The following is a 24086-nucleotide window of genomic DNA, read 5'->3' as shown; positions in this document are numbered from 1 at the left end:
AAAAGAAAAAAAAAACAACTCAGGTCAACATTTAATGGAATAAAAGCTTTTATCATGAACACCAAAATACAAAAATTGGATCTGTACATAAATGTTTCAGACAAATTTATACACATTTCTAATCATAAAGCAGATAAATCATAAAGCTTCAAAGAGTTTGATTGTATAATGTAAAAACTACTAGAAATACACCTGAGATGCACATAAACAAAAATATTGGTTAAAATACAATGGGTGAAATATGTTCTTTAGAAACAACACAATAATTGTGTAAAACTGATGTGACAGTGCAACAGTAATAAGACGGCTAACAGTAAGAGGTATTATAAGGCCCACAGCAGTCTTTGTTTGGAGCAGTACTTAGTCTAAACATTTGGTATAAATATTTTTGTTTTGAACCAATAGCACCACCTGTAATTTTTTAATGACTTGTATTGGAAGGCACTTCCATTAGGCACAGTGAACACATGCGTGTGTGTGAGAAAGAGGCATCAGTAACTTTACGATCTACAGCGAACGAAACATAATGGCTTTGAATTCCCACAATTCACATGCTTAATTTACTGTAGGGTAACAACCAGTTTCATAAATACGTTTGTCCACATAATTCCTTTTAATAGTCTTCAGTGGGTTAGTCATTATGTTTGGACAAAGAAAAGCCACCAAATGTATCGAAGTATGCCTCAATTACCCAAGCTGTTGTGTGTGTTTGTGTTTTAACACTGCTGTATGTGGTGCGGGTGACTTGAAAGTTCAAAGTCACTTTGTTTAAGTTTATAGGGGAGCTGAAATGTGATTGTATCACACAAAAACCCCACCCACGCAAAAAAAAACGTGAAAAATAGCATAGCTGAAAGAGTCCACAGAGGTGTGTGAATACGATTATGTGGAAAATATAAAATGGTGCAATTGTGGGAATGTATGGGTATGTGAGGCTACATTCTATATGCTTTATGAGTATAGTGACGGTATAAAGGCAAGGCGCTGTATAAATGCTGACTTGTTTACCTTTTACAGGTGAGTGCTACAAAGAGTTTAGAGTGGCCTTTAAGAGTTTGTCATTACAAGAAAAGCAAACAGCATAAATGTGATTTGCGGGGGGGGCATTCACTCTCTTAGTCATCATCTTCATCTTCGTCGCTCTCCGGGGTGTGGCGATACTGTGCGATGGGATGCAGCTTGGTGACGTGGCCGATTCCTTTGGTGACACCCTCCCTGAAGAGCACCTTGGCCCCCAGCTTTAGGTACTCGGGATGCTTAAGGAATTTGAACTGGACGCCTGCCTTCTCACCTGTCCTCAGCTCCTCCTGTTGCACAAAGAATTTGATTCAAATGCTTTGCTATCGCTTCATAGATCCCATTTTGAAGCACGGCAACAGCTTTGCTTTGATCAGTATTACTATTTTTGCTTCTTTATGAATTTTTGCAATTTTTTTCCCCCCAAGGGAGGTATCACACATTGTAATGTAAGTAGGTAAGTACAAACAAATGAGAAACAGTGGTTCAAAAAGCAGTGGTAACACTTTCAAAAGACCTCCTGTCTCTTTTTGAAAAACCTATAAATTTAAATTTTGTATTTATTTTTTGTATTATTATTTTTTAATTCAATGAACAATATAATCTCCAGTATTTTTGTTGGGTAAATTCAGTGCTAGACAAAGGTTTGGAAATACCTTCAAACTCTAATGGACTCAACAGCGGAGACGTTAGGTTTATTTTATTTTATTTATTTTTTTTTAATCGTCTACCAACTGCAACATCCTCTCTTTACCAGCATTCTGTCTCTCATTGTTTAATTGATAGATGAATTTAGTGAACATTGTACACACTGCACCTAAATAATATATACAATCATATATACTGTATACTGTGTATCAAACACAAACATTTATACAAGATCTTTATGCGGTCCTCACTCCGAAGCGTCGGTTTTTCGCCAGCTAGACGGCTGGATAACGACGTTTCAAACAACCAGACTGTCTTTCCTTTTGCTCTGCTTTATTTGAACAATGGCCATTGACCATTACCCTCTTTAGGTCGCCGTAAAACGAGAAAAAATAAACACGTAATCAGCTAACGATACACAGCACCTCTCGAACTAACAAACAAGTTGCACAACGAAAAAATACTCTAATTTCCAATGTCTCAAACGATAAACAAAACAGATGAACAGTGTCACAATTTTGACAACTTGTGTACTTACGGACAATTCTCGTCCAAGGCAAAATCAAATAAGACTAGCAGTCCTCAAACTTTAACCTGTCGTCTTTGCGTGCTTCGTTCTGCTTAAAGCATCAGTCAGTAGTATTATCTGGTTATTATGAAGCAAGTACACTACGGTGTCTAAGAGAAACCATACTTTGCATGCCTAAAACCAATTTCTTCAGAGGAATAGAAAGATGTATGTTCTACCATTGGTTTCAGTGGGCAATAGCGTGAATTTACAACACACCATCAACAACATCGATATGCTGGGAAGATTTAGTGTCAGCACACACGGAATCGCGGCTCAGGCAACGGTTTCTCCAGGTGTCCAGGGACACAACGAGGGAGCCACGACTTCTGCACAGTAGGGACTCCATAGCAAAAGACAAGACTGTTTCACACCATAGTGAAAAAACAACACTGTCCACACCATTGCTCTCTTAACTCTTCCTAGGCATGGGCCGATACTGTATTGGCAATATATTGCAATTTTGAAAGTCACTGTTATTCAAAACCGTTCAAATCTGTCAAAACCACATCATCTGCCTTAATGGCAACTGCAGCGTGCAGCGAGAGCCTCCCCTCATTGTGTATCATCATATGTGAGTCCTCTTCGATTTCAGCAGCCAATCACATTGTCCACTTCCTAGTTTGTTGATTTTAGTACCACTGAAAGTTTGTTAAGGCAGCTAACTACTGCGGGTAACATTGCTAACATGTTTATGCTATATGTTTATGCGCGTTTTATGTGATATCGCTCAAAGTAGGACGCCAGCAGTCAAGTGTGGGTCAAGAAGGCGAACCAATCAAACTTTTCCCTCCATCCAAACAAAGAAAGTCATCTGTCTGGGAAGTTTTCAGCTTTCAAAAAAGAGCAGGTGAAGTTGCGAGTAAGCTACAAGTTAGTGGTGTGCAAGTGAAAGAGAGGGAGCGAACGAGCGAGACTGTCAGCATCTTTGTGTGAATGCATGCATGTGTGGGGGAAAAAAAAAACTTAATGACAGAATTCACATTGTACCATTAATTGATACTCATAGTAGTACCGTCAGATTCTGATATCCTCCCAATGAATTTTAGCTTCATATTCAGTCCTTTTGATATCCATTCAAGCAGCTTTCAGACACCCACCTTGCCATAGACTGCCTCCACAGTGGCGGTCTGTCTCACATTCCCTATGTGCACTGTCACCTGGAAACCCTTGTGGAAGGTCTTGGAGTGGAAAAGCAGCACAATTTCCGCCTCAAATATCCAGCAGATAGTCGGGTCCATCTCTGGACTCACCATCACCATTCCCTGTGGAAAGAGAATGCGATCAGATGCACTATTTTGGCTAACACCGAATGGAAATGTATTTGCCAAGGCAGACCTTTCGCAGCAACGTGCGGTCAAAATTGCCAAGCGCTAGCGTGGCAGCCTGTCCGGCACGAAGCACACGACAAGCTGAACGATTCCTCTGAATGCTCCCGACGGTCAATTTGTGGAATTTTCCTGAGTCCGTGGGCCCGACCACTAGATCGTCTCCCTCGCGGCAAATACCACTGCAATAAAAGAATGACACCAAACTCGAGTTCCCCAAAAAAAAAAAAAAAAAGTTGAATACTTTGAAGTCCCTGTTGACTGACTAACCTACCTGTACAGAGTACCACCCACCACAGTGCCCACTTCAGGCACTGTGTAAATCTCATCCACCTGAAAATAAAAATTAAGCTTATATTTCTCTACATCTCCTAACTGGTATGGAAACGTGGTACCTGAAACTCAGTGAGCTGCTGCATGAGTTCCTCCTGCTCTTTGCTGTTGCTCAGTGGTGGGATGATGTTGAAGAAGACCTTGAGCAGGTCCAAATTCTCCCCTGACACGCTGGACACGATGAAAACAGGGGTAATGCTGGGGGAAAAAAAAAAGGGGGGGGGGGGGGGGGATACCATGCTCAAACACCTTTACCAAATGAGTGTTTCAGTGGTCGTGGTCAGTTGTCTTGTGTCTGAACATTTTGGTTCTCTTTAGAGTTGTTTAGCATCATTCCTGGTTTTATTTTGGGCGGTAGCTATTTCCTGTTTTCTCTGTTCCCTCTGGTATTATACTAATTCTGACCCTCTGGAAATGGCGTTCTTAGATCCTTCAAGTAGAAATATATGAATGCGTTGTATGAAGTATTTGTAAAAGTATGTGCCCCCTTTGTTTTTTCATGAAACCAATATTAATGTCATGCTGAGATAACCTATCACTATACAAGATGCAGTTTCTAAATGATGATTTTATTCACCAAAGGGGGAAAAATACAAATGTATGTAGGTAATGACCATCTGTGAAAGTAACTGTCCCCTGAACCGGATGGGTAGTGCCACCTTTGGCAGCAATAACTGAATGTTGTAACTGACCCTCGGTGAAAAAGTAATTGCCCCCTGAACCTATCAGCAAGCTGTGCCAACTCTGGCAGCAATAACTGAAATCAAATGTTTGCAATATTTTTAAGCAATCTTCTTTGCAAAACTTCCAATTGAGGCATATTGGAGGGTTTTCTTGCATGGACTGCAACGATTATTTTAAAAATGGAAAATTCTGTCCCTTTACGTTGATTGCTATATGAATTGTATGAAAATGCGAGTTTTTGTTGCTGTTTATTTAAAAAAAACTGACATTATTTCAAATTCACAGTAAAGAATATGCAAAACAAATTTGGTTGTTTGGTTCATAACATCCTTAAAAGGGCAAATATAAGAAAAGCAAATGTGTGTATGTTATATAATATAGTACAATATATTTACACACACACACACACAGTATATATGTAAATACTGTATGTGTGTATGAACAATTTTGAATAAAACTAGGTCTTGAAATGATGAATCAATGATTAAAATCATTGTTGATGAATGTGGTAATTGACTGTCGATTAATTGTTAGCAGCTCTATGAATGTGCATTCAAAAGTTTCAAGAAGATAAAATTAGGAGCACCTGTGATGGTTCTAATGCATTTTTAGGTTCATCCCAAAATTTTACCCAAAAGCTACGTGTACATATCCGCAAATCATTCTCAGAAGTGTATGGACAGTATAACATTACATTTAATTTTATACTTGTGTTCAACTTCAGAGGTCGGTACACACTTGGGCGACTGGGCAAATTGCTGTGCCGCGGCGACGGCATCGTCCGCGTTGGCCACAACCATGGGCACTTTGTTGCAGCCCGGCTGCTTGAGGACTCGCTCCAGCTGCCGCACCGTTCGCTCCACAATGGGCCGCGTGCATAGATCCACTTTGCTGATGACGATAAAGATAGGCACCTTCAGGGCCATGGCCAGGCCCAGATGCTCCCGTGTTGTGCCAGCTAAAAACAAAATATAGTTCAAGGCTGGGTGACTTGCATGCTTTCACGTTTCAGTTTGTTTTTGAAGGAGGAATAAAACATTTTGCAATGTTTATGATAGTCTTTCTTCAGGTATTGAATCAAAACCAAGTGTAGTGTTCTTGCTTGGAATGGTGGTTCTCAAATGAAGACACTTAAAGAGGATGTGAGATTTTCACTAGGATGCTGCAAGTATCAGGCAATCTAATTACATGTTTTTTAATGGTGTGACAGGAACAGTAGGTTTTTCTTTTCAAATGAATTGGAACATGTTAGAACTTATTGCTAAATTATGTTATTGTGACTCCTTTTGCGTAGGGTGATTAGCATGTTCGCCTCTCAGTTCGGAGTCCTGCATTCAATTTGAGCTCACTCCAGCCCTCCTGTGTGGAGTTTGCATGTTCTCCCGGAGCCTGTGTGGATTCTCGAAGGCGCTCCAGCTTCCTCCCACACGCCAAAAACATGCATGGCCGGTGTATTGAACACTAAATTCTCCTCAGGTGTTATTGGGTACTGACATTGGTTGTTTGTCCCCCTGTGCCCTGCAATTGGCTGGCTCAGGTGTTATTGGGTACTGGTAATGGTTGTTTGTCCCCCTGTGCCCTGCAATTGGCTGGCTCAGGTGTTATTGGGTACTGGTAATGGTTGTTTGTCCCCCTGTGCCCTGCAATTGGCTGGCTGTCCCCCACCTACTGCCCGAAGACAGCTGGGATAGGCACCAGCAAGCCAGTGAGCCTCATGACGATGAGCAGCTATAGAAAATGAATGGATGGATGGATGGACGCCATCCCGTGTTTCGGACATTGAGGCACGCTTTTAAGACTTGCAGGCACAACTTCAAAACATTTGGGCCCGAATCAAGACTGGCTGGCTACAATCTTTTGCACATGCAAAACTAACACGGATGCGGACCTTTGCATTAGCAAAACAAACACAGATGCAGAAGCACATACCATAATAATGCAACGTATTCAACAGGACAATTTGTGACCCAATTTCAACCCGAGCACTCTATTTTTTTATACTGACACACATACAAAAACATCCCTAGCAACCAAATCCAACAATTACTTCATAAAGTTTTAGGTTTTGATGGGTTGCAGTTAGGTTACATTGGCATTCCAATGCTGACTGCTAAGTGCAACTATATCAGCAGATGTCAGTAACATAAGCATGCATGCAGCTGACTCAAAGAAGATTATTTTTAGTGAGGGTCATTGCAGACAGCAGTGTCTGATTTGTTACATAAGGTCAGATTCCATGTTTGTAGCAGTCTTCAGCTGCAGCCAGTTGGTTGGGGGGGTATTAACAAAAAATGCTTCGGCTGTACGACGATACACCATCCAAGTATAACAAATAGTGTCTTTCTATTTAAGCCTTCACGTATTTGGAGTGGCAGCAAGCAGTGGAAAACTGACGATCCAGATTCCTCAGCAGATGGAAGAGCGAGAGATTAACACCTCAAGTCAGGTTGGCCGAGCGGTCTAGGGGCTACATTCAGGTCACAGTCTCTTCTGGAGGCGAGGGCTCCAAACCTACTTCCGACAACATGGTTGTTTCTCTTGAAATCAACAAAAGATCACTTACCGATGCCGGTATTTGCACTGACGACGAGCATGGCGAAATCAGGGCAGTAGCTGGTGAGGCCAAAGATAGTGGTCTTCAAGTATTTGTGGTGACCCGCCAGATCGATGAACGTGATCATTTTAGAGGCACTCTCACAAATCTCCTCCGCCGTTCGAGACTCGCTGTAGTTCACAACCTAGAAAGCCAAAAAATGGAACATTGCTTCAACGTAACCAGTTTAGTTATTGTTTCTTCTCGTCTATTGGTGGTTTTTACGCACCTCTCCTTTGCTGTTGAAACCCAGAATCTCAAAGCTAATGCTAGATGTTCGCCCAGTTTGGATTTCATGGAGGTGCCGGAAGAGGTTGAGTCTCGCTCTTCCCCGTCCATTATCCAGCTCGCCCTGCGTCAAAACACCCAGCAGGGTCGATTTGCCCGAGTCCACATTACCAATTACGGCAACACGCAGGTCCAGGAACTGCAAAAAGGAAGAAAAAAAAAATACAACATAAAAAAAAAGACAAAAGACATGAATCCTTGTGTCTTAATGGTAGCCTTGCTAACCTGCTGATCATCTGGCACTTTACGAATCAGGACTTCGGCGATGGTGAGAGGCTGATCAGTGTTGTAGTCCACCTCTGCATGTCGAAGGATGGTGATGTCAGCACCAACTCTACGCGGCAACATTTTTTAAGCGTGTTAAATCAATATAAGACTAGTGCTGTATATATTTTAGATTGATGGATAGGTTCACTGAGAAGCTCACTTCTCAGCCATCTTGTGCAGAGTGGTAAGAGACGCTCTCATGTCCGCCTCCGACAGTCCCACCAACATGCCGTTGTCCTCCACCCCGATCTGATAGACAGCTTCACCGCGACCCTCCTGGAGCCGCCATTTCATTTGTGTCACCAGATGCTCAAAACGGCTTTGTGTAGGGTCCACGAGCTTCAACTAGACGTCAAGCCAAAAGGTCAGAGAAATCAACAAAAGAAATTGTGATGATAACATTACTGATTGTGATGGTAACATTGCTGATACTAAGCCGTGTTGGAGTCAGGTTTCGACATACAGTAAAACGACTGGAACATACTTGTCAAATTGTTGACCTACAAATGTTCTTCATGCGGCCCTGAATGTGAGCCTCACTTTCATGGCTGACCTAAAAGGGTGTAACTGAAAATTTAAGCACGGCTTCTGATGTGTCAAAATGAATATGTAATGGAAACATTTTTTTTTAAACTAAAATAACAAATAGTGTAGTCTTTGACTACAATCAGCTGTGTCAACACGAATAAGTAATGGAAACTTTTTTCTTTTTTTTTTTTTTTACTAAAATAACAGAGTGTAGTCTTTGACTACAATCAGCTTAACGGGTAGAGGGAAAAGTAAATACATTTCATTACATATTCATTTACCGATGATTTAATACGCCTTTAAAGCTATATTGACCATAAGCAATAAATTAAGACCACACCTAACATAAATGAAAGGTGAAATGTCCGGTTAATGTATGTCTTCGATCAGCCACTAAACTCGCGGGTATGGCATTTATCTAATTACAATATTGCTTTAAGTAAAAAGTTCTTACCTTGTACTCTATATTCCCTTCCTCAACCTAAGAGATAAACAACAAAATGTCAGACACAAGCGGTCACAAATAAATTACCACTCATTTGACATCATTATCTTAACAACTAAAAAGGACTCAAATGAAAGTCATTTAACAGAATAAGCACTATAGCCATTGGAATAGTGAGTTGTAAATTGAGCTATGAAATTAAAAGTAGGGACGGGTGAAGGTTTCTCGACATGGCAAGCCAATACTAAGGACTAAGAAAATTACTTTTTTACCAAAATGTATGCTTTTTGTTCATGCAATATCAGCATGGCTGACAGTGTTTTTCTCTTTTTGAATTCTTGCCCATCCTCCTATGTCCAAGATGCAAATTTGATAGATGTATGAAGCATATAATACTTATATTAATTGCTAAGGGTGCATTTACCAAAATCAAATGGTTATACTTTTGACAACTTCAGGCATACAAAACAGCTGAATCTGCTTTATTTTGCAATATATTTTGTAGAGACTAGAACTCAACAGTTGTCAGTTTCATCTTGCTGTTTCGTTAAAAGCTAAATTTGTATTTTATTATTTGCATTTTATTTTATTATAATTTTTTTTGGTTCAATAGAAATTTTATGCATCGATGCTGGCAGTGATATTGTTTAGTATCAATTAGTACTCAGTAAACAAGTTACTGAGTAACTTTTGGCGCAGGGGGGAAAAAATACACCAATACACCATTCTAATTCCAACAACTCAATTTCCACCAATGACCAACTTCCCACATTTGCATTGGGATTCAGGCAGCATGGTGGAAGACTGGTTAGCGCATCTGCCTCATGTGGAAACTGCGGGTTTGCGTTCAGCCAGCCTTCCTGTGTGGAGTTTGTATGTTCTCCCTGTGCCTGTGTGGGACTTCTCCATGTTCTATAGGTTCCTACCACATTTCAAAACCCTGATGTGTAGGTATATTGAACACTGAAGTTTCCTTAAGTGTGAGTGTGGGTGGTTGTTTGTCTTGGTGTGCCCTGCAATAGATAGGAAACCAGTTCAGGGTGTGCCCCGAAGACATGTGGGATAGGGTCTAGCATATCCGCGACCCTCGTAAGGACAAACGGTTAAAAAAAAACCAACAACAACAAAAACAGATAAATTATAAGGAGTCTGTCTTAAATTTATCATAGTATTATAATGGAACTACGTAACTTTACAACCCAAGAACAGAAGTGTTTAGACAGAAAGAGGAATATTGGCGTCTCGAAACAGTAAGTACGACTGATGACGTGTTAACCCACCCCCTTGTACACACACACACACACACAACTATTTACAAACACAGCTGATGCTACAATAGCATGCTAACGTCGCACATTTATATTTGGAGCGGATAAAAGTCATTTATGGCGCACCGAACAATAAATGGAAAAGAATGCGGCCATCGCTACTTGACAAAATGAGTAATATCGAAACGGTACGTTATGCTAGCGAACAAAAGGAAGACAAATTGAACCAAAACAGAACGGAGTTTTATGCATAAAGTAAAAGTAAACTGGGTTCGTTTTAGTTGTAATTAATGTGTATGAACAAAATACTGGCGATGTTAGCCAACGTTGCTTATAAGACAAGCGTACCTCTGGGGGTAGATAAGAAGTGTTGTTGCTCGGTTTCAGGCTGCGAAAGTGTCGCGCATTCGGTCTCTTCTTTTTGCCAGAAGCCCTTTTGGTGGGGGGGATCCGTCCGCAACCATTCCCCGGGTTCACTTCGTTCCGAGCGCCGCCGCGGTCCTGTCCATTTTCTGAGGCAAACAACTCGGAAACCCGCGCATCCATAAGCTGCTCGGCAAGGGAACGGCGGACCCGAAGGGCTCTCTCCAAGCACTGGGGGTAGCACAGTCCGTGTTGCTTGAATGGGACTCTACCTACCTGAAAGGGGGGGTTCGTTTTCAGTCAAATGGAAGCTTAAGCCCCCCCCCCACCCCGAGCTGGTGGGACCTTAGAAGTCCTAAAAACAATAATATTCGAACTATGGGGAGATGGTGGTTTTGAGTTTTCCGAGGATACACGTCACCTGTGAAACGTCATGGTGAGCGAACGGTTCTGAGTGCCGGGTGCAGCGCGGGCAGGCGGCAATTTCAGAATTCATACGTGCACTTCTTAAGCACCGCCCGTGGCAGCTACGCTGTTAAAAATCGTGTGCGTACATTTACAGCGCACGCCTCTTAGCAGAGCTTTGCGTCAGCCGACGAGGAAATCAATGTTTGACATCAAGACTGACGAAAATTTGAAGCCAAGAGTGAAATTCTAGTGTTCTATAGTCAAGGCAAAATTTAAATGAAAGCAGCCAACTTCTATTCCTGCATTATATTCAAATGGAATCATTGCGTTTATTCTGGGGGGTGATAATGTCTAAGTGGGATGATAATGGCCAAAAAGGTTGATGAATGTTTTAAAAAGCACATTATATATATATATATTTTTTTCTCGTAATTTTAGTATTGCAGTCGGCATACGGGTCGTATCACTACTTTTTCTTTTATAAGACAATTTTTTCGAACCAGCAGAATGGATTTTTCAACCAATACGTCAGCATGGTTCTGTACATCAAGATTTTTCTTCATAATCCTAATAATTAACGGGTAGTTATATAGTATAATAATGATGATGATCATGACGATAGTGGGCACTGAGCCTTCCTGTGTTGAGTTTGCATGTTCTCCCCATGCCTGTGTGGATTTTCTCCAGGTACTTCGAGTTGCTAACACATTACTAAAACATATACATATGCATATTGAACACTCTAAACTGTTCTTAGATGTGTTTGTGAGTGTGACTGATTGTGGCTGTTCGAATGGATGGATGGATGGATGGATGGATGGATGGATGGATGGATGGATGGATGGATGGATGGATGGATGGATGGACGGATGCCATCCTGTGTTTTGGAAAAAAATACTTACAGCCATAAATTGTATAATATTTGGAATTAAAATATTTAAAATAAACAGATTTCAGCAGCTAAATAATTTGTTTCTTTTTTTTTTTTTTTTTGCAATATGAAGCAGGAATCTCAGAAAAGGGGTGACTGTGATAACCTGACTCCAGTCAACCACAATACGAAATGTCTACAATATTATAGGCACTATCCAAAATAGATGAATGGAACACATTTTCATATAGCATTTATTTAATTACAAATGCAATACTTTGGCCATTGTACAGTTTTGTTTGCCAGTTTTCCATTGTTATTTAGAGTGAGTGGAAATAGCCAACTCCCACTCTATAACTGGTTCCAGAGTGTGACATTTCTGAAAGTCAAACCCGATTGGTTCAGGCAGCCTATGATGTCGGGCTACAGACATTTCCCCCCTTAGTTTTCGAGAAGTTACCTTGTAGATTCCTTCAAATATCTACGAATACATGCACGCATAAAAAATAGTTTTCAAGATGCGACAGCTGCTTGTGCTTGTGCTCTGCGCGAGAATGCTGCGCCACACCTCAGAGGCCGTATTCATGGAAAAGCTAGCAGACAAGAAGATATGTGGCGATGCAGAGTGTTCGTGTAAGTCAATGTGTTTAAACCAATACCTATCCGTACCGTCCATTTTAAGATTGCAGCTATTTGTCTTGGTCATGTTTCGTCTTTGTAGACGTTCTTTCCATGGCCACCGCCTTGGATGACTTCATAGCTCCAGATTGCAGATTCATCAACATTAAAAAGGGCCAGAAGGTTTACGTGTATTCTAAACTGGTGCCAGAAGAGGGCGGTGGAGTCTTCTGGTCCGGCAGTGTACGTCCAAAACAAACCTCACCGTGATTGATACGTCACTGATATGGTTTTATTGTGGGTATGCCTGTCTGTTGACAATTAGGTGTATAGTGACCGCTATGTGGACCAGATGGGCATCATTGGCTATTTTCCAGCCCCTGTGGTGAAGGAGACACACATGTTCAGAGAGGACACGGTCCAGATTCCGACAACAGTGAGTAAAGTTATAATAGACTGCATATATGTGTTTGTACTTCCAATGTATCTACATTTAATGACTTTGTCATTGCAGAGCATTGATTTCTTCTGCACATAAGGTGTATAGATGGTTCCTGTTTTGTTTTTGTTTTTGTTTTGTTTTTTAATCATAAAGGTGAAACAGCTGGGTTTTTAATCGCGTCATGAACACACCACACAGAGGCGACAGGGTTGGATGAAGTGGTTCACTTTACTGAGATGGCTCTGCAAATGAGTGGTATACAGCACAGGACACTTTGTTTAAGCCCCTCCACTGTAATATGGCATCACAGCAGAAGGCAAGGCTGACTGTGGTTAGTACAAACATCTCTGAATATGTTACATTTACATTAAATACATAAAGATGTCTTTTTACAATGAGTTTTAGCAATCTCCTTTTTAACATGTGATCGTATCGTGGTTTTTAACACAATGCTCCATAATGTATTCAATAATGTAATCTGATTTAACCAACAACATCCATTTTATAGTTTTTATAAAGAAATAAAACAGGAAATTATTGTCACATTCATGTGGTGTATTATTTTATCCTAACAGCTCTTAGTATGATGTATTGTGCTTCTATTTACTACTGGTGAATTAATATCTAACCGTTAAAAAGAGGAAATAAAATTTGAAAACAATTTAAGTGCTTTTTTAAATGTTACATTGATGCCTGCTGTTGCAACTGTTCTATTACTGAAATAAATCTGTGGTGTTTCACCACAACATGCTTTATATAAACACTGCATCCAGGAAGTATTGAGAGCACTTCACTTTTTAACCCTTGTGCAGTATTGCGCCAAACCCTGGCGTTTTGCTTTGTTACTCATCATATATAAAGCATATCAAAAAATGAGTTGGAGGGCTGAATATCGTCAAAAAATGTCAAAACATGTTGAAGTTGAAGTGATGCTACTTATGTCTTGTCTTGGGGTACTCTTGCCATACCTGGTTTTTCGTATTTAGTTTTTAGTTTTAGTTATTAGTTTAGCAACACTAGACAGAGTAGATCTAACATACTGCACATTACATTACTAGAGATAAGAATCTAGTTTTTAGGATTGTCTCGTCTTGCGCACCTGCACTTTGTTATTGTACATATAAAACGCAGAGGATACTGAGAAACCCAATTTCGATTCCTTTGTATGTTAAGCACATGTGAAGAAATTGACAAACTTGACTTTGAAGTTCAAAATGGCACTATCGAAATTGGTATTGTCATTATTATATGTGTGAGGCCTACTTTTTCATTATAAAATGTGTGAGGCCTACTTTTTCATGACTCAGCGAGTATAGCGCCACCTTTCATCCCCATTGACTCCCATTATAAATTACAATTTTTCATGTTTTTTGATGCACTGCCACCTGGTGTGTAATAAATAGTGCATTTCCCGCGATTACACGATTTATCGCTTCAGCGGTGTCTCAACTGAAGCTAGAATGTAACGAATGCTTGTTGAAAATCTTAAAAACCAAAAATCGAGCAGGGGGCACTAGAATATTATAATTTTTCAACTACATGATTGTCAAGCGCATTTACTTGCATAAAAATAAAACAAGTGCTGAGGATCGATCGAACGGGCCAGTGTGTGGTCATGGTCAAAAAGTATGTGCAAATAGTTTAAAAAAAAAACAAACCTCACTACTTGTTTGTTGTTCTAGTGTTTGTTCTAGTTCAGTAGTTTGTTCTTGTGTGTTTGAGTCACATAAATTCTATTAATTCAAAATTCTCCTAGTTGTTGTGACGACTATTTCTCTGATGCCAGTGAGTATTTTAAATGGTTGAAAGTAAAACAAAACAAACAAAAAAAAACAGAAATCTCACTTCGAAGAGGGCGCAGACTCTTGGCTCAAATACTGTGAGAGGGGTAAAAATTTTGAAATTGCCATTGTCAAAAAAATTTGCATTCAAACAATTGTTTTGTTATTACTTAAAAATAAAGACGACGATGAGTTTTAAAAGGCAGCGCGCCAAGATTATTAGGTCACCAAGAGAGGTAAAAAAAAAAAAAAAAAGACGGAGATGAGTTTTAAAAGGCAGCAGGCCGAGATTTTCGGTCACCTAGAGGGATTTAAAAAAAAATACAGGACGAGATAAGAAGTCATCGCCTCACATTGGTGCAAATGAAGCATTCCTGCTGCGGTAACCGTTTCGATCTAGCATCCCGTTACTCAGAAATCTACACAGAATCCACATCTACACAAGTGTACGCCAACAACGGCGTGGAGGGACAGTGTTATAAATGTCACTTTGGTTCGTCAACTTTATTCTGAACGCCAAGTAGAATGCACTATGAGAGAATGGATTTGTGCTAAGGCTAAGCTAAATTTTAGGTGTTTCTGTTGGTGCTCCGATGCTTCTTTTGTATTAGTATGTTGTTGTATGGTGTATATTCTTATCCGGCATAGAAAAAGAAACTTGCGTGTTGAATATCGGTGGCTGGTATTTACCATAAAGTGCAATATGAATGATTGAATGTACTAAAGTATGATTAAACCTTGGTAATTAACTGAAATATGGAAATAGTGACACCTTGTGACTGAAAGAAATCTATGTTTCAAATCAATTCCATTGTCATCCGAACCTGAAGTACATTCAATTCACGATGCGGCATTTCCGTGATTTGATTTGGAAGGAATCTAAGAACCACGAATATCTTCGACAAAATATTCTTCGCTTCCGAGAGGATCTTTCGCAGGAGGATAGGGAGAGTCGGGAGAGGTTGTGGCCGCTCGTCCAGCGAGCCCGTCAGGAGAAGCAAATTGTTTATTTTGTCGGGGGGAGAGCCTTCGTCAACGGCAAGGAGATTGCGCTCCCTCACGCGGAGGAGGAGAAGCAAGGGCTGCCTGCTGCATCTCCACAGTCAGGGCAGTTGAGGCAGTGTGACATTACCGAAGAGGAGGAAGAGATGGTGTGAGACAGAATGACTGATCTGATGCACGGGTTTGAGATTTACGTCAAGGATACATTCTGTTCTGGTTGCGCTTATAACCAGTGTTCTTTCACAGGTGTAAGTGACATTTGTTCATTTTAATAATTTCGTTTATAAAGTTATTTTCAGTGAATGCTCGAGGTTTAGGAGACATTACAAAACGGAAGGCACTTTTTCTTTATACTAAAAGTTTTGATGCAGACTTCTGTCTAATTCTGGAATGGCACTCTTTATCTGAAGACCATACCTTTTGGAAGTCGCAGTGGGGGGAGGACTTGTGGATGTCGCATGGAAATCAGCATTCAGCAGGAACTTTGACACTTAAGTATACATTCGGTGGCAAGGTAATTCTAACACTAGAAGACCCAGTTGGACGCTTCATTCTGATGGTTGTAGCCTACAATAACCAATTATGTTTAATTGGTAATGTTTACAGTTATAACAATGTTAAGGAAAATAAGGAGTTGTTTGAAAGCTTGAACACAGAGATTGATGCTCTCTTGGAACGTTTTGTTTATGAAAATTATTTTGGGTGGGGATTTTAATCTTACAGTGAATGATAAGGTGGATAGATGGCCGAGTAGACAAAAAGAAAACTCTCTTATTACTGATTTTATGAAAGATAAAGGGTTAATTGATATATATAGGGTTAGCAACCCTAACTCTATAGAATTTACTTGGAAAAACAACTCTGGCACTTTACAGTCCAGGATAGACTTCTGACTCATCTCTCAAACTTTCTCATATACCGATTGCAAAGTTGAAATCCTCCCAACGCCGCTGACGGACCATAGGGCCATTCTTTTGTTTCTGAATACATCAAATAGGGCTGTGAAAAGGTCTCCTTCTTATTGGAAGCTAAATAATTCGCTTTTGTTAAATGAATCTGTAATTGTTTTAATTAGAAGTAAAATTACTGAGTACATGCAATTGGCAGAAAGTGAACAAAGATCTGGGAAATATTGGGAGCTATTAAAATTTGAACTGAGAAAACTTTTAATGGATACATGAGTGCAATTGAAAAGAAATAGGAAGGAAGAAGAGAATAGCTTGATTGCTGAATTACTCTCCTTGTCCTCTATGCTGCCTGAAAATCTATCAGAGGCACAAAGGGCACGATTACATACTCTTCAGGTTAAATTAGATCAGCTGTACACCAACAGAGCCAAAGGAGCATTCATATGCTCAAGGGTCAAGTGGTTAGAAGAGGGAGAGCAGAGTTCCAGCTATTTCTTCAAATTAGAGAAACAGAGACAAACTAAAAATGGTACAGATAAGTTATCTATAAATGGCATGGTTGTTGATAGACCAGAAGATGTAGCGAAATTCTGCGAAAACTATTATAAGTCTATGTATAAATCTACCCTGTCAATTACCGATCTAGATTCCTTTTTTGGCTCATTAGGTAATGTTAGGACTATTGGAGATGTTAACAAGACAATATGTGACTCATCCATTACTACCGAAGAAATTACAGAGGCTATTAGGAAACGTAAATTAAACAAATCTCCTGGAAATGACGGGTTAACTTCTGAATTCTTCAAATTGTTTTCAGTGGAGCTTGCTCCTTTTTTGCTTAAGGTTTTTATTGAGAGTATAACAAGGGTAAGCTCCCTCCCACTTTATCCTAGGGGTTAATCTCTCTCATTCGAAGCCTTATAAAGATACTTTGTCATTGGATAACTGGAGACCCATCACGTTACTTAATAATGATTACAAAAGTATGGTTTTGTGTCTAGCTAGTAAATTAAAGAAGGTCCTAAATGATATTATTGATGAATCACAAAATGGCTTTATGTCTGGCAGATATATAATAGATAACATAAGACTTGTCCTAGACGTCATAGACTATTCAGAGTTAGTATTGGAGGATAGTTTCATTCTTTTTCTTGATTTTTGGAAGGCGTTTGATTCCATAGAGCATCATTTTATATTTAAAGCTCTTGAATTTTTGGTTTTGGTGACCAATTCATAAAAACAGTTTGCACTTTGTACAACTAAGGGAATAGCTCCATTAAATTGCCTCATGGTACCACTAAAAGATTTAGTTTGGAAAGGGGCATTCATCAAGCTTGCCCGGCCAGCCCATATTTATTTTTACATCCCATGCAAATGTTGGCTTACTATATTAATCAAAGTAGCATAAAGGGTATATCCATTGCATGAAGAATTAACACTCTGAGCCAACTAGCTGACGGCACAACTCTTTTTTTTACAGGATAGGACTCAGGTTGATCTTGCAGTCAGCCTTTTAAACTCATTTTCAGTAGCCTCTGGCCTCAGGCTTAACCTAACCAAGTGTGAGCGACTTCCCATTAAAACATGTACCGATTCGGAGATCATGGGTATTCCAGTTCAGACAAAAGTTAAATATCTTGGTGTTATTATTGGTAAGGACCAAAAGTTAAGAATGAATGCTAATTTTAACCCTCTGATATCCTCTTTGAATCACAGGCTTGGTCTTTGGGTTCAAAGAGACTTGACTATCACGGCCGAGTCTTGCTTTCCAAAGCAGAGGGTCTCTCAAGAGTAGTTTATGCTAGTTCGGCACTTGATGTTTCAAATGATGTTTGTGATAAGGTTGACAGGGCCTTGTTTGACTTTATATGGAAAAAGGGAGCACATCTTATTCGAAAAAGCGTCATGATCAACAACTGTTGCTCTGGTGGTTTCAATGTTCTTGATTTTCATACACTCCATTCTTTATTTAAAATCAAATGGATCAAGAGATACCTAATAAATCCTACGTCACTGTGGAACTTTATATCTACATTTATCTTTGAAGCCTTGGGTGGATTGAACTTTGTGTTAAGATGCAATTACAGTACAGATCGACTTCCTGCTAAGTTGTCCAACTGTCACAAGCAGCTACTGTTGTGCTGGTCTTTGGTTTACAAACACATTTTTTCTCCTCACAGATACTTTAAATGGAACAATAAGGATATCTGGCATAAGCGCAAGTCACTATTTTTTTAAGAATTGGGTTGATAATGGCTTACTTCTTGTTTCTCAACTGTTTGACAAGGAGGGTCATATGTTCACCTATGCTGAATTTTTAGCAGAGTATAACATTCCAGTACTCCCAGGAGAATATGCCATTGTATTTGACACTATTCCTTCTGGGATTTATATGATTTTGTCACGTTCTGCCTGGGTTATGTTCGGCTATGGGTTTTTGTTGTAGAGATTGTGGGTTGTTTGTTTAGCCATTTAGTTTCTATAGTTGCTTCCCCACGTCTGCCTGCCTCATTAGTTTGATCTTGTCCACCTGCCTGTTTACCTGCCCTCCTTCTCCTCCAGTCAGCTTCCCCTGCCTTTTGTCTCTCCCCCAGCTGTGTCGTGTCTTCTCGTTAAGTGTGTAGTCAGTCTAAGTTCCCAGTTTGCATTTGCTTCTTGTCGGGTCATTGTCTATTTTCTGCGCTGCCTGGTCCTTGTTGCATCTTTCCCGTGCTGCCTCCCGTTCCTTGTTGCCCCAGTAAGTTGAGTTTAGCGTTTTTGGTTGTACTTTGTATTTTTGGTCCATTGTGACCCTGCTTTTGTTTGTTATTAAAGATCCTCCTTTGAGCTTCATCCCAGTCTGTACTGCGTCCTTTTGGTTCCACCTTTCCCACATTCCACATTGCCTCAAGTCGCCATGCCCCACCGTGACAGATTTTGCATTCTATAACAAAAGAAGGGATTGGTATCAACCAAACAAATATCTCTGTACTCTATAAAGACAGCCTAAAATCAAATCCAATACATCAACTGGGCTACGAGATTTAAAAAAAAAAAAAAAAAAAACATGGAGGCAGCTGACCAACATTACCTTTGGTGATGTTGACAGACGCCAAACAGAAGTACACCAGAAGTGGGTGGACCTCCAAGCCAAAAAGTAAGAGTGTGTGGCCAAGAGCATTACTCTGTTTTATAGCGGTGCCTTGATTGCAAATTGGCGACCGCTTTGCGGTGTAGGGTGCAACATCCGCCACCAGGAGGCAGCTTTAGCCCCTCATGCCACACATACATGCAAATGGTAATGAATAATTTGAATGCAGGACTGAATTGCAGGATCCTCCATATGATGAATGAGCCATAGGACCACTATTATTGTTAAGAACTGTATGCAGAAAAACTCACAGTTCAGACACGCCCAAAAAGGAAGCACTTATGAAAAGAATAGACATTGATGTTTCCATTTAAGTTTATCAAAATGTGACTGGATAAACATTTCCTGTTAACATCAGTAATGGGTAATCAGCTAACAAGTAACACTTACTCAATTGAACTTGCAATTATTGACCTCCTCAAATCCAGACCAGTAGTTGATTTCGTTCAATATTTCAAAGGGCAGGAGTGAGTTGTTGGTGCAGCAACTCGACCCCAACAAAGGCACTTATTGCCGTATAAGTTCCAGTAGTGTATTTGTTTGGGCTGAGTTACTGACAAATATCGAGTAAGAACATACAGTGTAGTCTGCAAGTCTCTATTTAAGTTCATGGTTTTATTTAATCATCTTTGACTGAAAGCTGTATGTAATGGTTCCAGTATTACCCTCAACAAGAAGCACTTACTGCTTTCAGAACAAGTGAGTGCTTCCATTAGTACTCAAGAAATGAGAAACCTTGAAAGAGACAGTTATTTTTTTTTTCTTTTTGAGGGGGTCAAAGGAACAGCCATATTAGGTATCTTGTGTACAATTATTATGTTGTTCATGTCTATCTGACTCCCTCAACAAGTCTGAATTACAAAATCAAGCCAGTGCTGAAGTTCAGATGAAACTTACATTTACATAAACTTGGTTCTTTTCTTCCATTTATTCATGAATCAGTCTCATTCAACAATTAAAACTTGCTTCCTATGAAAATCCTAACTACCAAAACTGATAAACGACTCACTACTTTTACATTTAATATCAATGTGTGTCACCAAAAGAGGCCGATCTGTCACAAGACCTACCCCAACAAGAAGCACCCAAGCAAGCGCCTCTGATTGAGTTGGTGACAAATTTGCATATTTGGCTTACATTAGAGCAGTCTTTTTCAAATAGTGGTACTGTTCCTTGGCTTCTGGCGAGGAGATTCTAGTGGCCTGTGGATGACCCCAGGCAAAAAGCAAAAACATTTTAATGAAAAACTCTGACCAAACGATGTATGGAAAGTCAAAACAACTACCCCAACGAGAAGCACTTACTGCTTTAAGAAAAAGAGTGAATGCTTTGGTTTGAGCAAGCTCTGTTGACTTTGAATTTTAAAAACCTATAAAAAAAACACTTTGTTCGTTTTATTTGAGCTAAGGAAACAAGACACATCATGTTGATCATGTCCGTCTCACTGCCCCAACAAGTAGCACTTACTATTGCTCAGAATAAAGCCAGTGCCCAAGTTAGGTCAATGTCAACATACTTGGAGCAAGGTCTTGTTTTACTTGGGCATTGTTTACAACCACTTAGAATAAAGCCACTGAAATGCAACTTTGCTTTCACAATTCATGTGATCATGTTTTTGTTAAGTGCCGTTTGTGGAAAAACTCAGAGCCGAGACAACCCCAAAAGGAAGCACTTATGAAAAATAAAATAAGTGTTTCTGTTTGAGGTTGTCACTCAGTGAATGGATCAACATTTATGAATTGGTTCAGTTATTCAAAATCGGTAACAAGTAGCACTTAATTCAACATTTAACTTCCTGATAACCTTGACTGGGACATGAGTTCTTTCAATTTCTCAAAGGGTTGTGACTAGTTGTTTGGACAGCAACACTAACCCAACATCAACACTACCAAACAAGAAGCTCAAGAAACACTACTGCAGTAAAATTACCAGTCAGTGCATGTGCTTGGATTAGTGGCAAATATCCAGCTAGAATAAAATTTGAGACCAAAACAAAGTTGGCAAGCATTGGTTTGAGTAATTTTGATGACAATTATATCACATTTAGCTTAGTATAAGTCAAGAAACTGCAATGAACTTTGACTAAATGCAGGATGAAAAGTCACCAGAACTACGCGAACAAGAAGCACTTACTGCTCGCAGAATACAAGTGAGTGCTTCGGTTCGAGTAATCCTGCTGCCTAATTGTTATATTCAGCTACGGTCCCAACATTGTATTGAAAAGTAACCCAAAAACGGAAGAGGCTTCAATGAACGGGCTTGAATATTTTTTTTTTCCTGTGTACACAAATCAGGCGGCTCATGTCTGTCTGATTGCCCCAACATGTAGCACTTACTCTTACTCAAAATAAAGCCAGTGCTCAAATTGGATCAATAAAACAGACTTGGAAGAAATTATTCCTTTTCTTGAGTATTACCGATTTGCCCATGGATCAGTCCTGCTGTGCCAAACTTCCTTCTGCTCCCATTGAAACTCAACTCAGTTTCCTATGCATCCAATTGTGTAATTTGGAGCTGAAATGTATTGCAGCCTTCTAATTTGGTGAATGGGCTATGTTGGTTGTCAATTCATGTGACCATTCTCGCTGTTAAGATATGTTTGCCAATAAACTCACACTACCCCAAAAAGAAGCACTTATGAAAAAAAAAAAAAAAAAACATTGCGGTTTCCATTTAAATCTGTCCCAATTTGACTGAATAAACATTTGTTATGTATGGCAGTAATTCAAAATTATACAATTCAACATTCAACCATTGCTCACATGAGAGTTTAAAATGAGGTTTGTACATTTTTTCTAAGGTCAGGAGTGAGACTTGGTTGCAGCAACACAACCCTAACAAAAGCAGTTACCGCAATAAAAAGTTCAGTACATTAGTTTGGGCTGTTTCACTGAATTGCTGTTAAGATATGTTTGTCAATAAACACATGGACGGGACGACCCCAAAAGGAAGCACTTATGAAAAGAAAAAAAAACATTGGTGTTTCCATTTGAGGCTATGCCAGTGTGTCTGGGTAAACATTTGTTATAAATGGCATAATGCAAAATCAGCCAAGCAGTAGAAATTACTCAATTCGACATTAAACCATCTCTCACACCTGAGTTTAAAATGAGATTGCTGAAAACTACACAAGGAGTTGAGTTTGTACGCTTTTCAAGCGACAGGAGAGAGATTTTGTCGCACAAACACAAATCCCAACAAAAGCACGTACTGCAGTTTAAAGTACAGTTGTACATTTGTTTGGGCTGTATCACAGTTGTGCAACAACTCAATGCTGTAAAGGGAAACCTAAAACGTATGGCCAAACGTATGCAATGTCACCAGATCTACCCCAAACGGAAGCACTTACTGCTTTCAGTCCACAAGTGAGTGCTTTGGTTTGAGCAATCTAGCTGATTTTTTTAGCATTTCCAGCTTCTTTTTCCCTACAGTTGTTGCAATAAAAAAAAAAAAAACTTTGACCTTGCATAGTATGGAAAGTCACATGAACTTCCCCAACAAGAAGCACTTAATGTTTTCAGAACACAAGTGAGTGCTTAGGTTTGAGTAATCCTGCAGACTAATTATTAGTCATCTGACTTCAGGTCAAGACATTACTTTTAAAAAACATGCGAGAAATGAGAAAGTTAGAAAAAAAATGTGTTCCTTGGAAGCAGTCAAGGGAAAAGCCATTATTCGGTATCCATGTACAAGTATCGTTGACTACGTCTGTCTGACTGCCCCAACAAGCAGCACTTGCTGTTTCTCAAATTCAAACCAGCGCTCGAGTTGGGTCAATTAAACGGACTTGGAGGAGAGATCTTCCTTTTCTTGAGCATTGCCCATTTGGTCATGGATTAGTCAGGCCTCACAGAACTGCCTCTTGCTGCCAGAGGTGGAAATGATCAACATGCAACATTGACGACTTTAAATAGAGCCCTTGAAACTCAACTCCGCCTTCCATGCATCCAAATGGTAATGAGTATCTCAAATGGTGGAATGTGTTGCGGTCTCCCATTTTGGTGGCAATAGTGGTTATCAAGTCATGTGATCTTATCATTTTTAAGATCTGCTGGTGGAAAAATTCAATCAAACCAAAAGAAGCACTTATGAAAAGATTTTATTCTTTATTTCCTTTAGAGATTAGATTATTGCAATGTGACAGTATGATTATTTTATAGTTAAAAATCAGCCAACAAGTCACAGTTATTTCAAAGTACCAAAATGTCTCATGTGTGAGATTAAAAATGAGATGAATATCCTCCTGATAATCTTAGGGCAGCCACACAACACCAACAAAATAACTTATTGCTGTAAAAAAAAGTAGCAGTACATTTGTTTGGCCTACTTTATATACAAACTCCAAGTGCGAAAATAATTCAATAGTAATCGAAGTATGAAACTCTTGCCCCTGAAGAAACTTAAAATACAATGGTTATGTGAACTGAATAGTCAAAATTGCCTCCCTTTAAGATCATGACTTGATATCACCAACTTGAATCAAACGTATGAAAAGTTACTAGATTTGTCTTAACAAGAAGCACTTATTACAAGATAAATTAAAAAAAAGTCTTCAGAACACAAGTCTTTTGCTTAAAGTAAGTGTTAATAATAATA

General features: G+C 39.5%; 2 protein-coding genes across 3 annotated transcripts; one reads left to right on the top strand and one right to left on the bottom strand.

Annotated features, from left to right (window-relative positions):
* Nucleotides 1–26: 26 nt before the first annotated feature.
* Nucleotides 27–10747, bottom strand: gtpbp2a (GTP binding protein 2a). The gene is made up of 12 exons (XM_088422038.1): nt 10316–10747; nt 8709–8735; nt 7887–8071; nt 7685–7793; nt 7401–7598; nt 7142–7316; nt 5317–5536; nt 3957–4092; nt 3836–3894; nt 3572–3743; nt 3334–3498; nt 27–1307 (listed from the first exon to the last, which is right to left on the bottom strand). The coding sequence occupies exons 1-12, from the start codon at nt 10511–10513 to the stop codon at nt 1116–1118; spliced, it is 1836 nt and encodes a 611-aa protein (XP_088278164.1). The 5' UTR covers nt 10514–10747; the 3' UTR covers nt 27–1115.
* Nucleotides 10748–11597: 850 nt separating this feature from the next.
* LOC148420501 (otoraplin-like) lies at nt 11598–13216 on the top strand. 2 transcript variants are annotated; one of them, XM_088421775.1, is made up of 4 exons: nt 11598–12242; nt 12331–12470; nt 12553–12663; nt 12823–13216. In XM_088421775.1, the coding sequence occupies exons 1-4, from the start codon at nt 12128–12130 to the stop codon at nt 12841–12843; spliced, it is 387 nt and encodes a 128-aa protein (XP_088277901.1). In that variant the 5' UTR covers nt 11598–12127; the 3' UTR covers nt 12844–13216. The 2 variants fall into 2 exon arrangements, with proteins under 2 accessions (XP_088277901.1, XP_088277899.1); XM_088421773.1 differs by having other exon boundaries at nt 11602–12242; nt 12742–13216.
* Nucleotides 13217–24086: the final 10870 nt, after the last annotated feature.

This window comes from Hippichthys cyanospilos, chromosome 8 (assembly GCF_059441005.1).
Source record: "Hippichthys cyanospilos isolate Australia breed blue-spotted pipefish chromosome 8, RoL_Hcya_1.0, whole genome shotgun sequence".
Lineage (NCBI taxonomy): Eukaryota > Metazoa > Chordata > Actinopteri > Syngnathiformes > Syngnathidae > Hippichthys > Hippichthys cyanospilos.
Note: the sequence above shows the minus strand (reverse complement) of the source record. Positions and strands in the feature narration are given on the sequence as shown.

Excerpts from the sequence above, each read along its gene's own strand:
- LOC148420501 (XM_088421773.1), top strand. The coding sequence starts at position 12,128 with ATGCGACAGCTGCTTGTGCTTGTGCTCTGCGCGAGAATGCTGCGCCAC. Across the intron at positions 12,243-12,330 it reads TGGCGATGCAGAGTGTTCGT|ACGTTCTTTCCATGGCCACC; the intron begins GTAAGTCAATGT and ends TCGTCTTTGTAG. Across the intron at positions 12,471-12,552 it reads GAGTCTTCTGGTCCGGCAGT|GTGTATAGTGACCGCTATGT; the intron begins GTACGTCCAAAA and ends GTTGACAATTAG.
- gtpbp2a (XM_088422038.1), bottom strand. The coding sequence starts at position 10,513 with ATGGATGCGCGGGTTTCCGAGTTGTTTGCCTCAGAAAATGGACAGGAC. Across the intron at positions 5,537-7,141 it reads CAGTGCAAATACCGGCATCG|CTGGCACAACACGGGAGCAT; the intron begins GTAAGTGATCTT and ends TTTTGTTTTTAG. Across the intron at positions 3,895-3,956 it reads AGCAGCTCACTGAGTTTCAG|GTGGATGAGATTTACACAGT; the intron begins GTACCACGTTTC and ends TTTTATTTTCAG.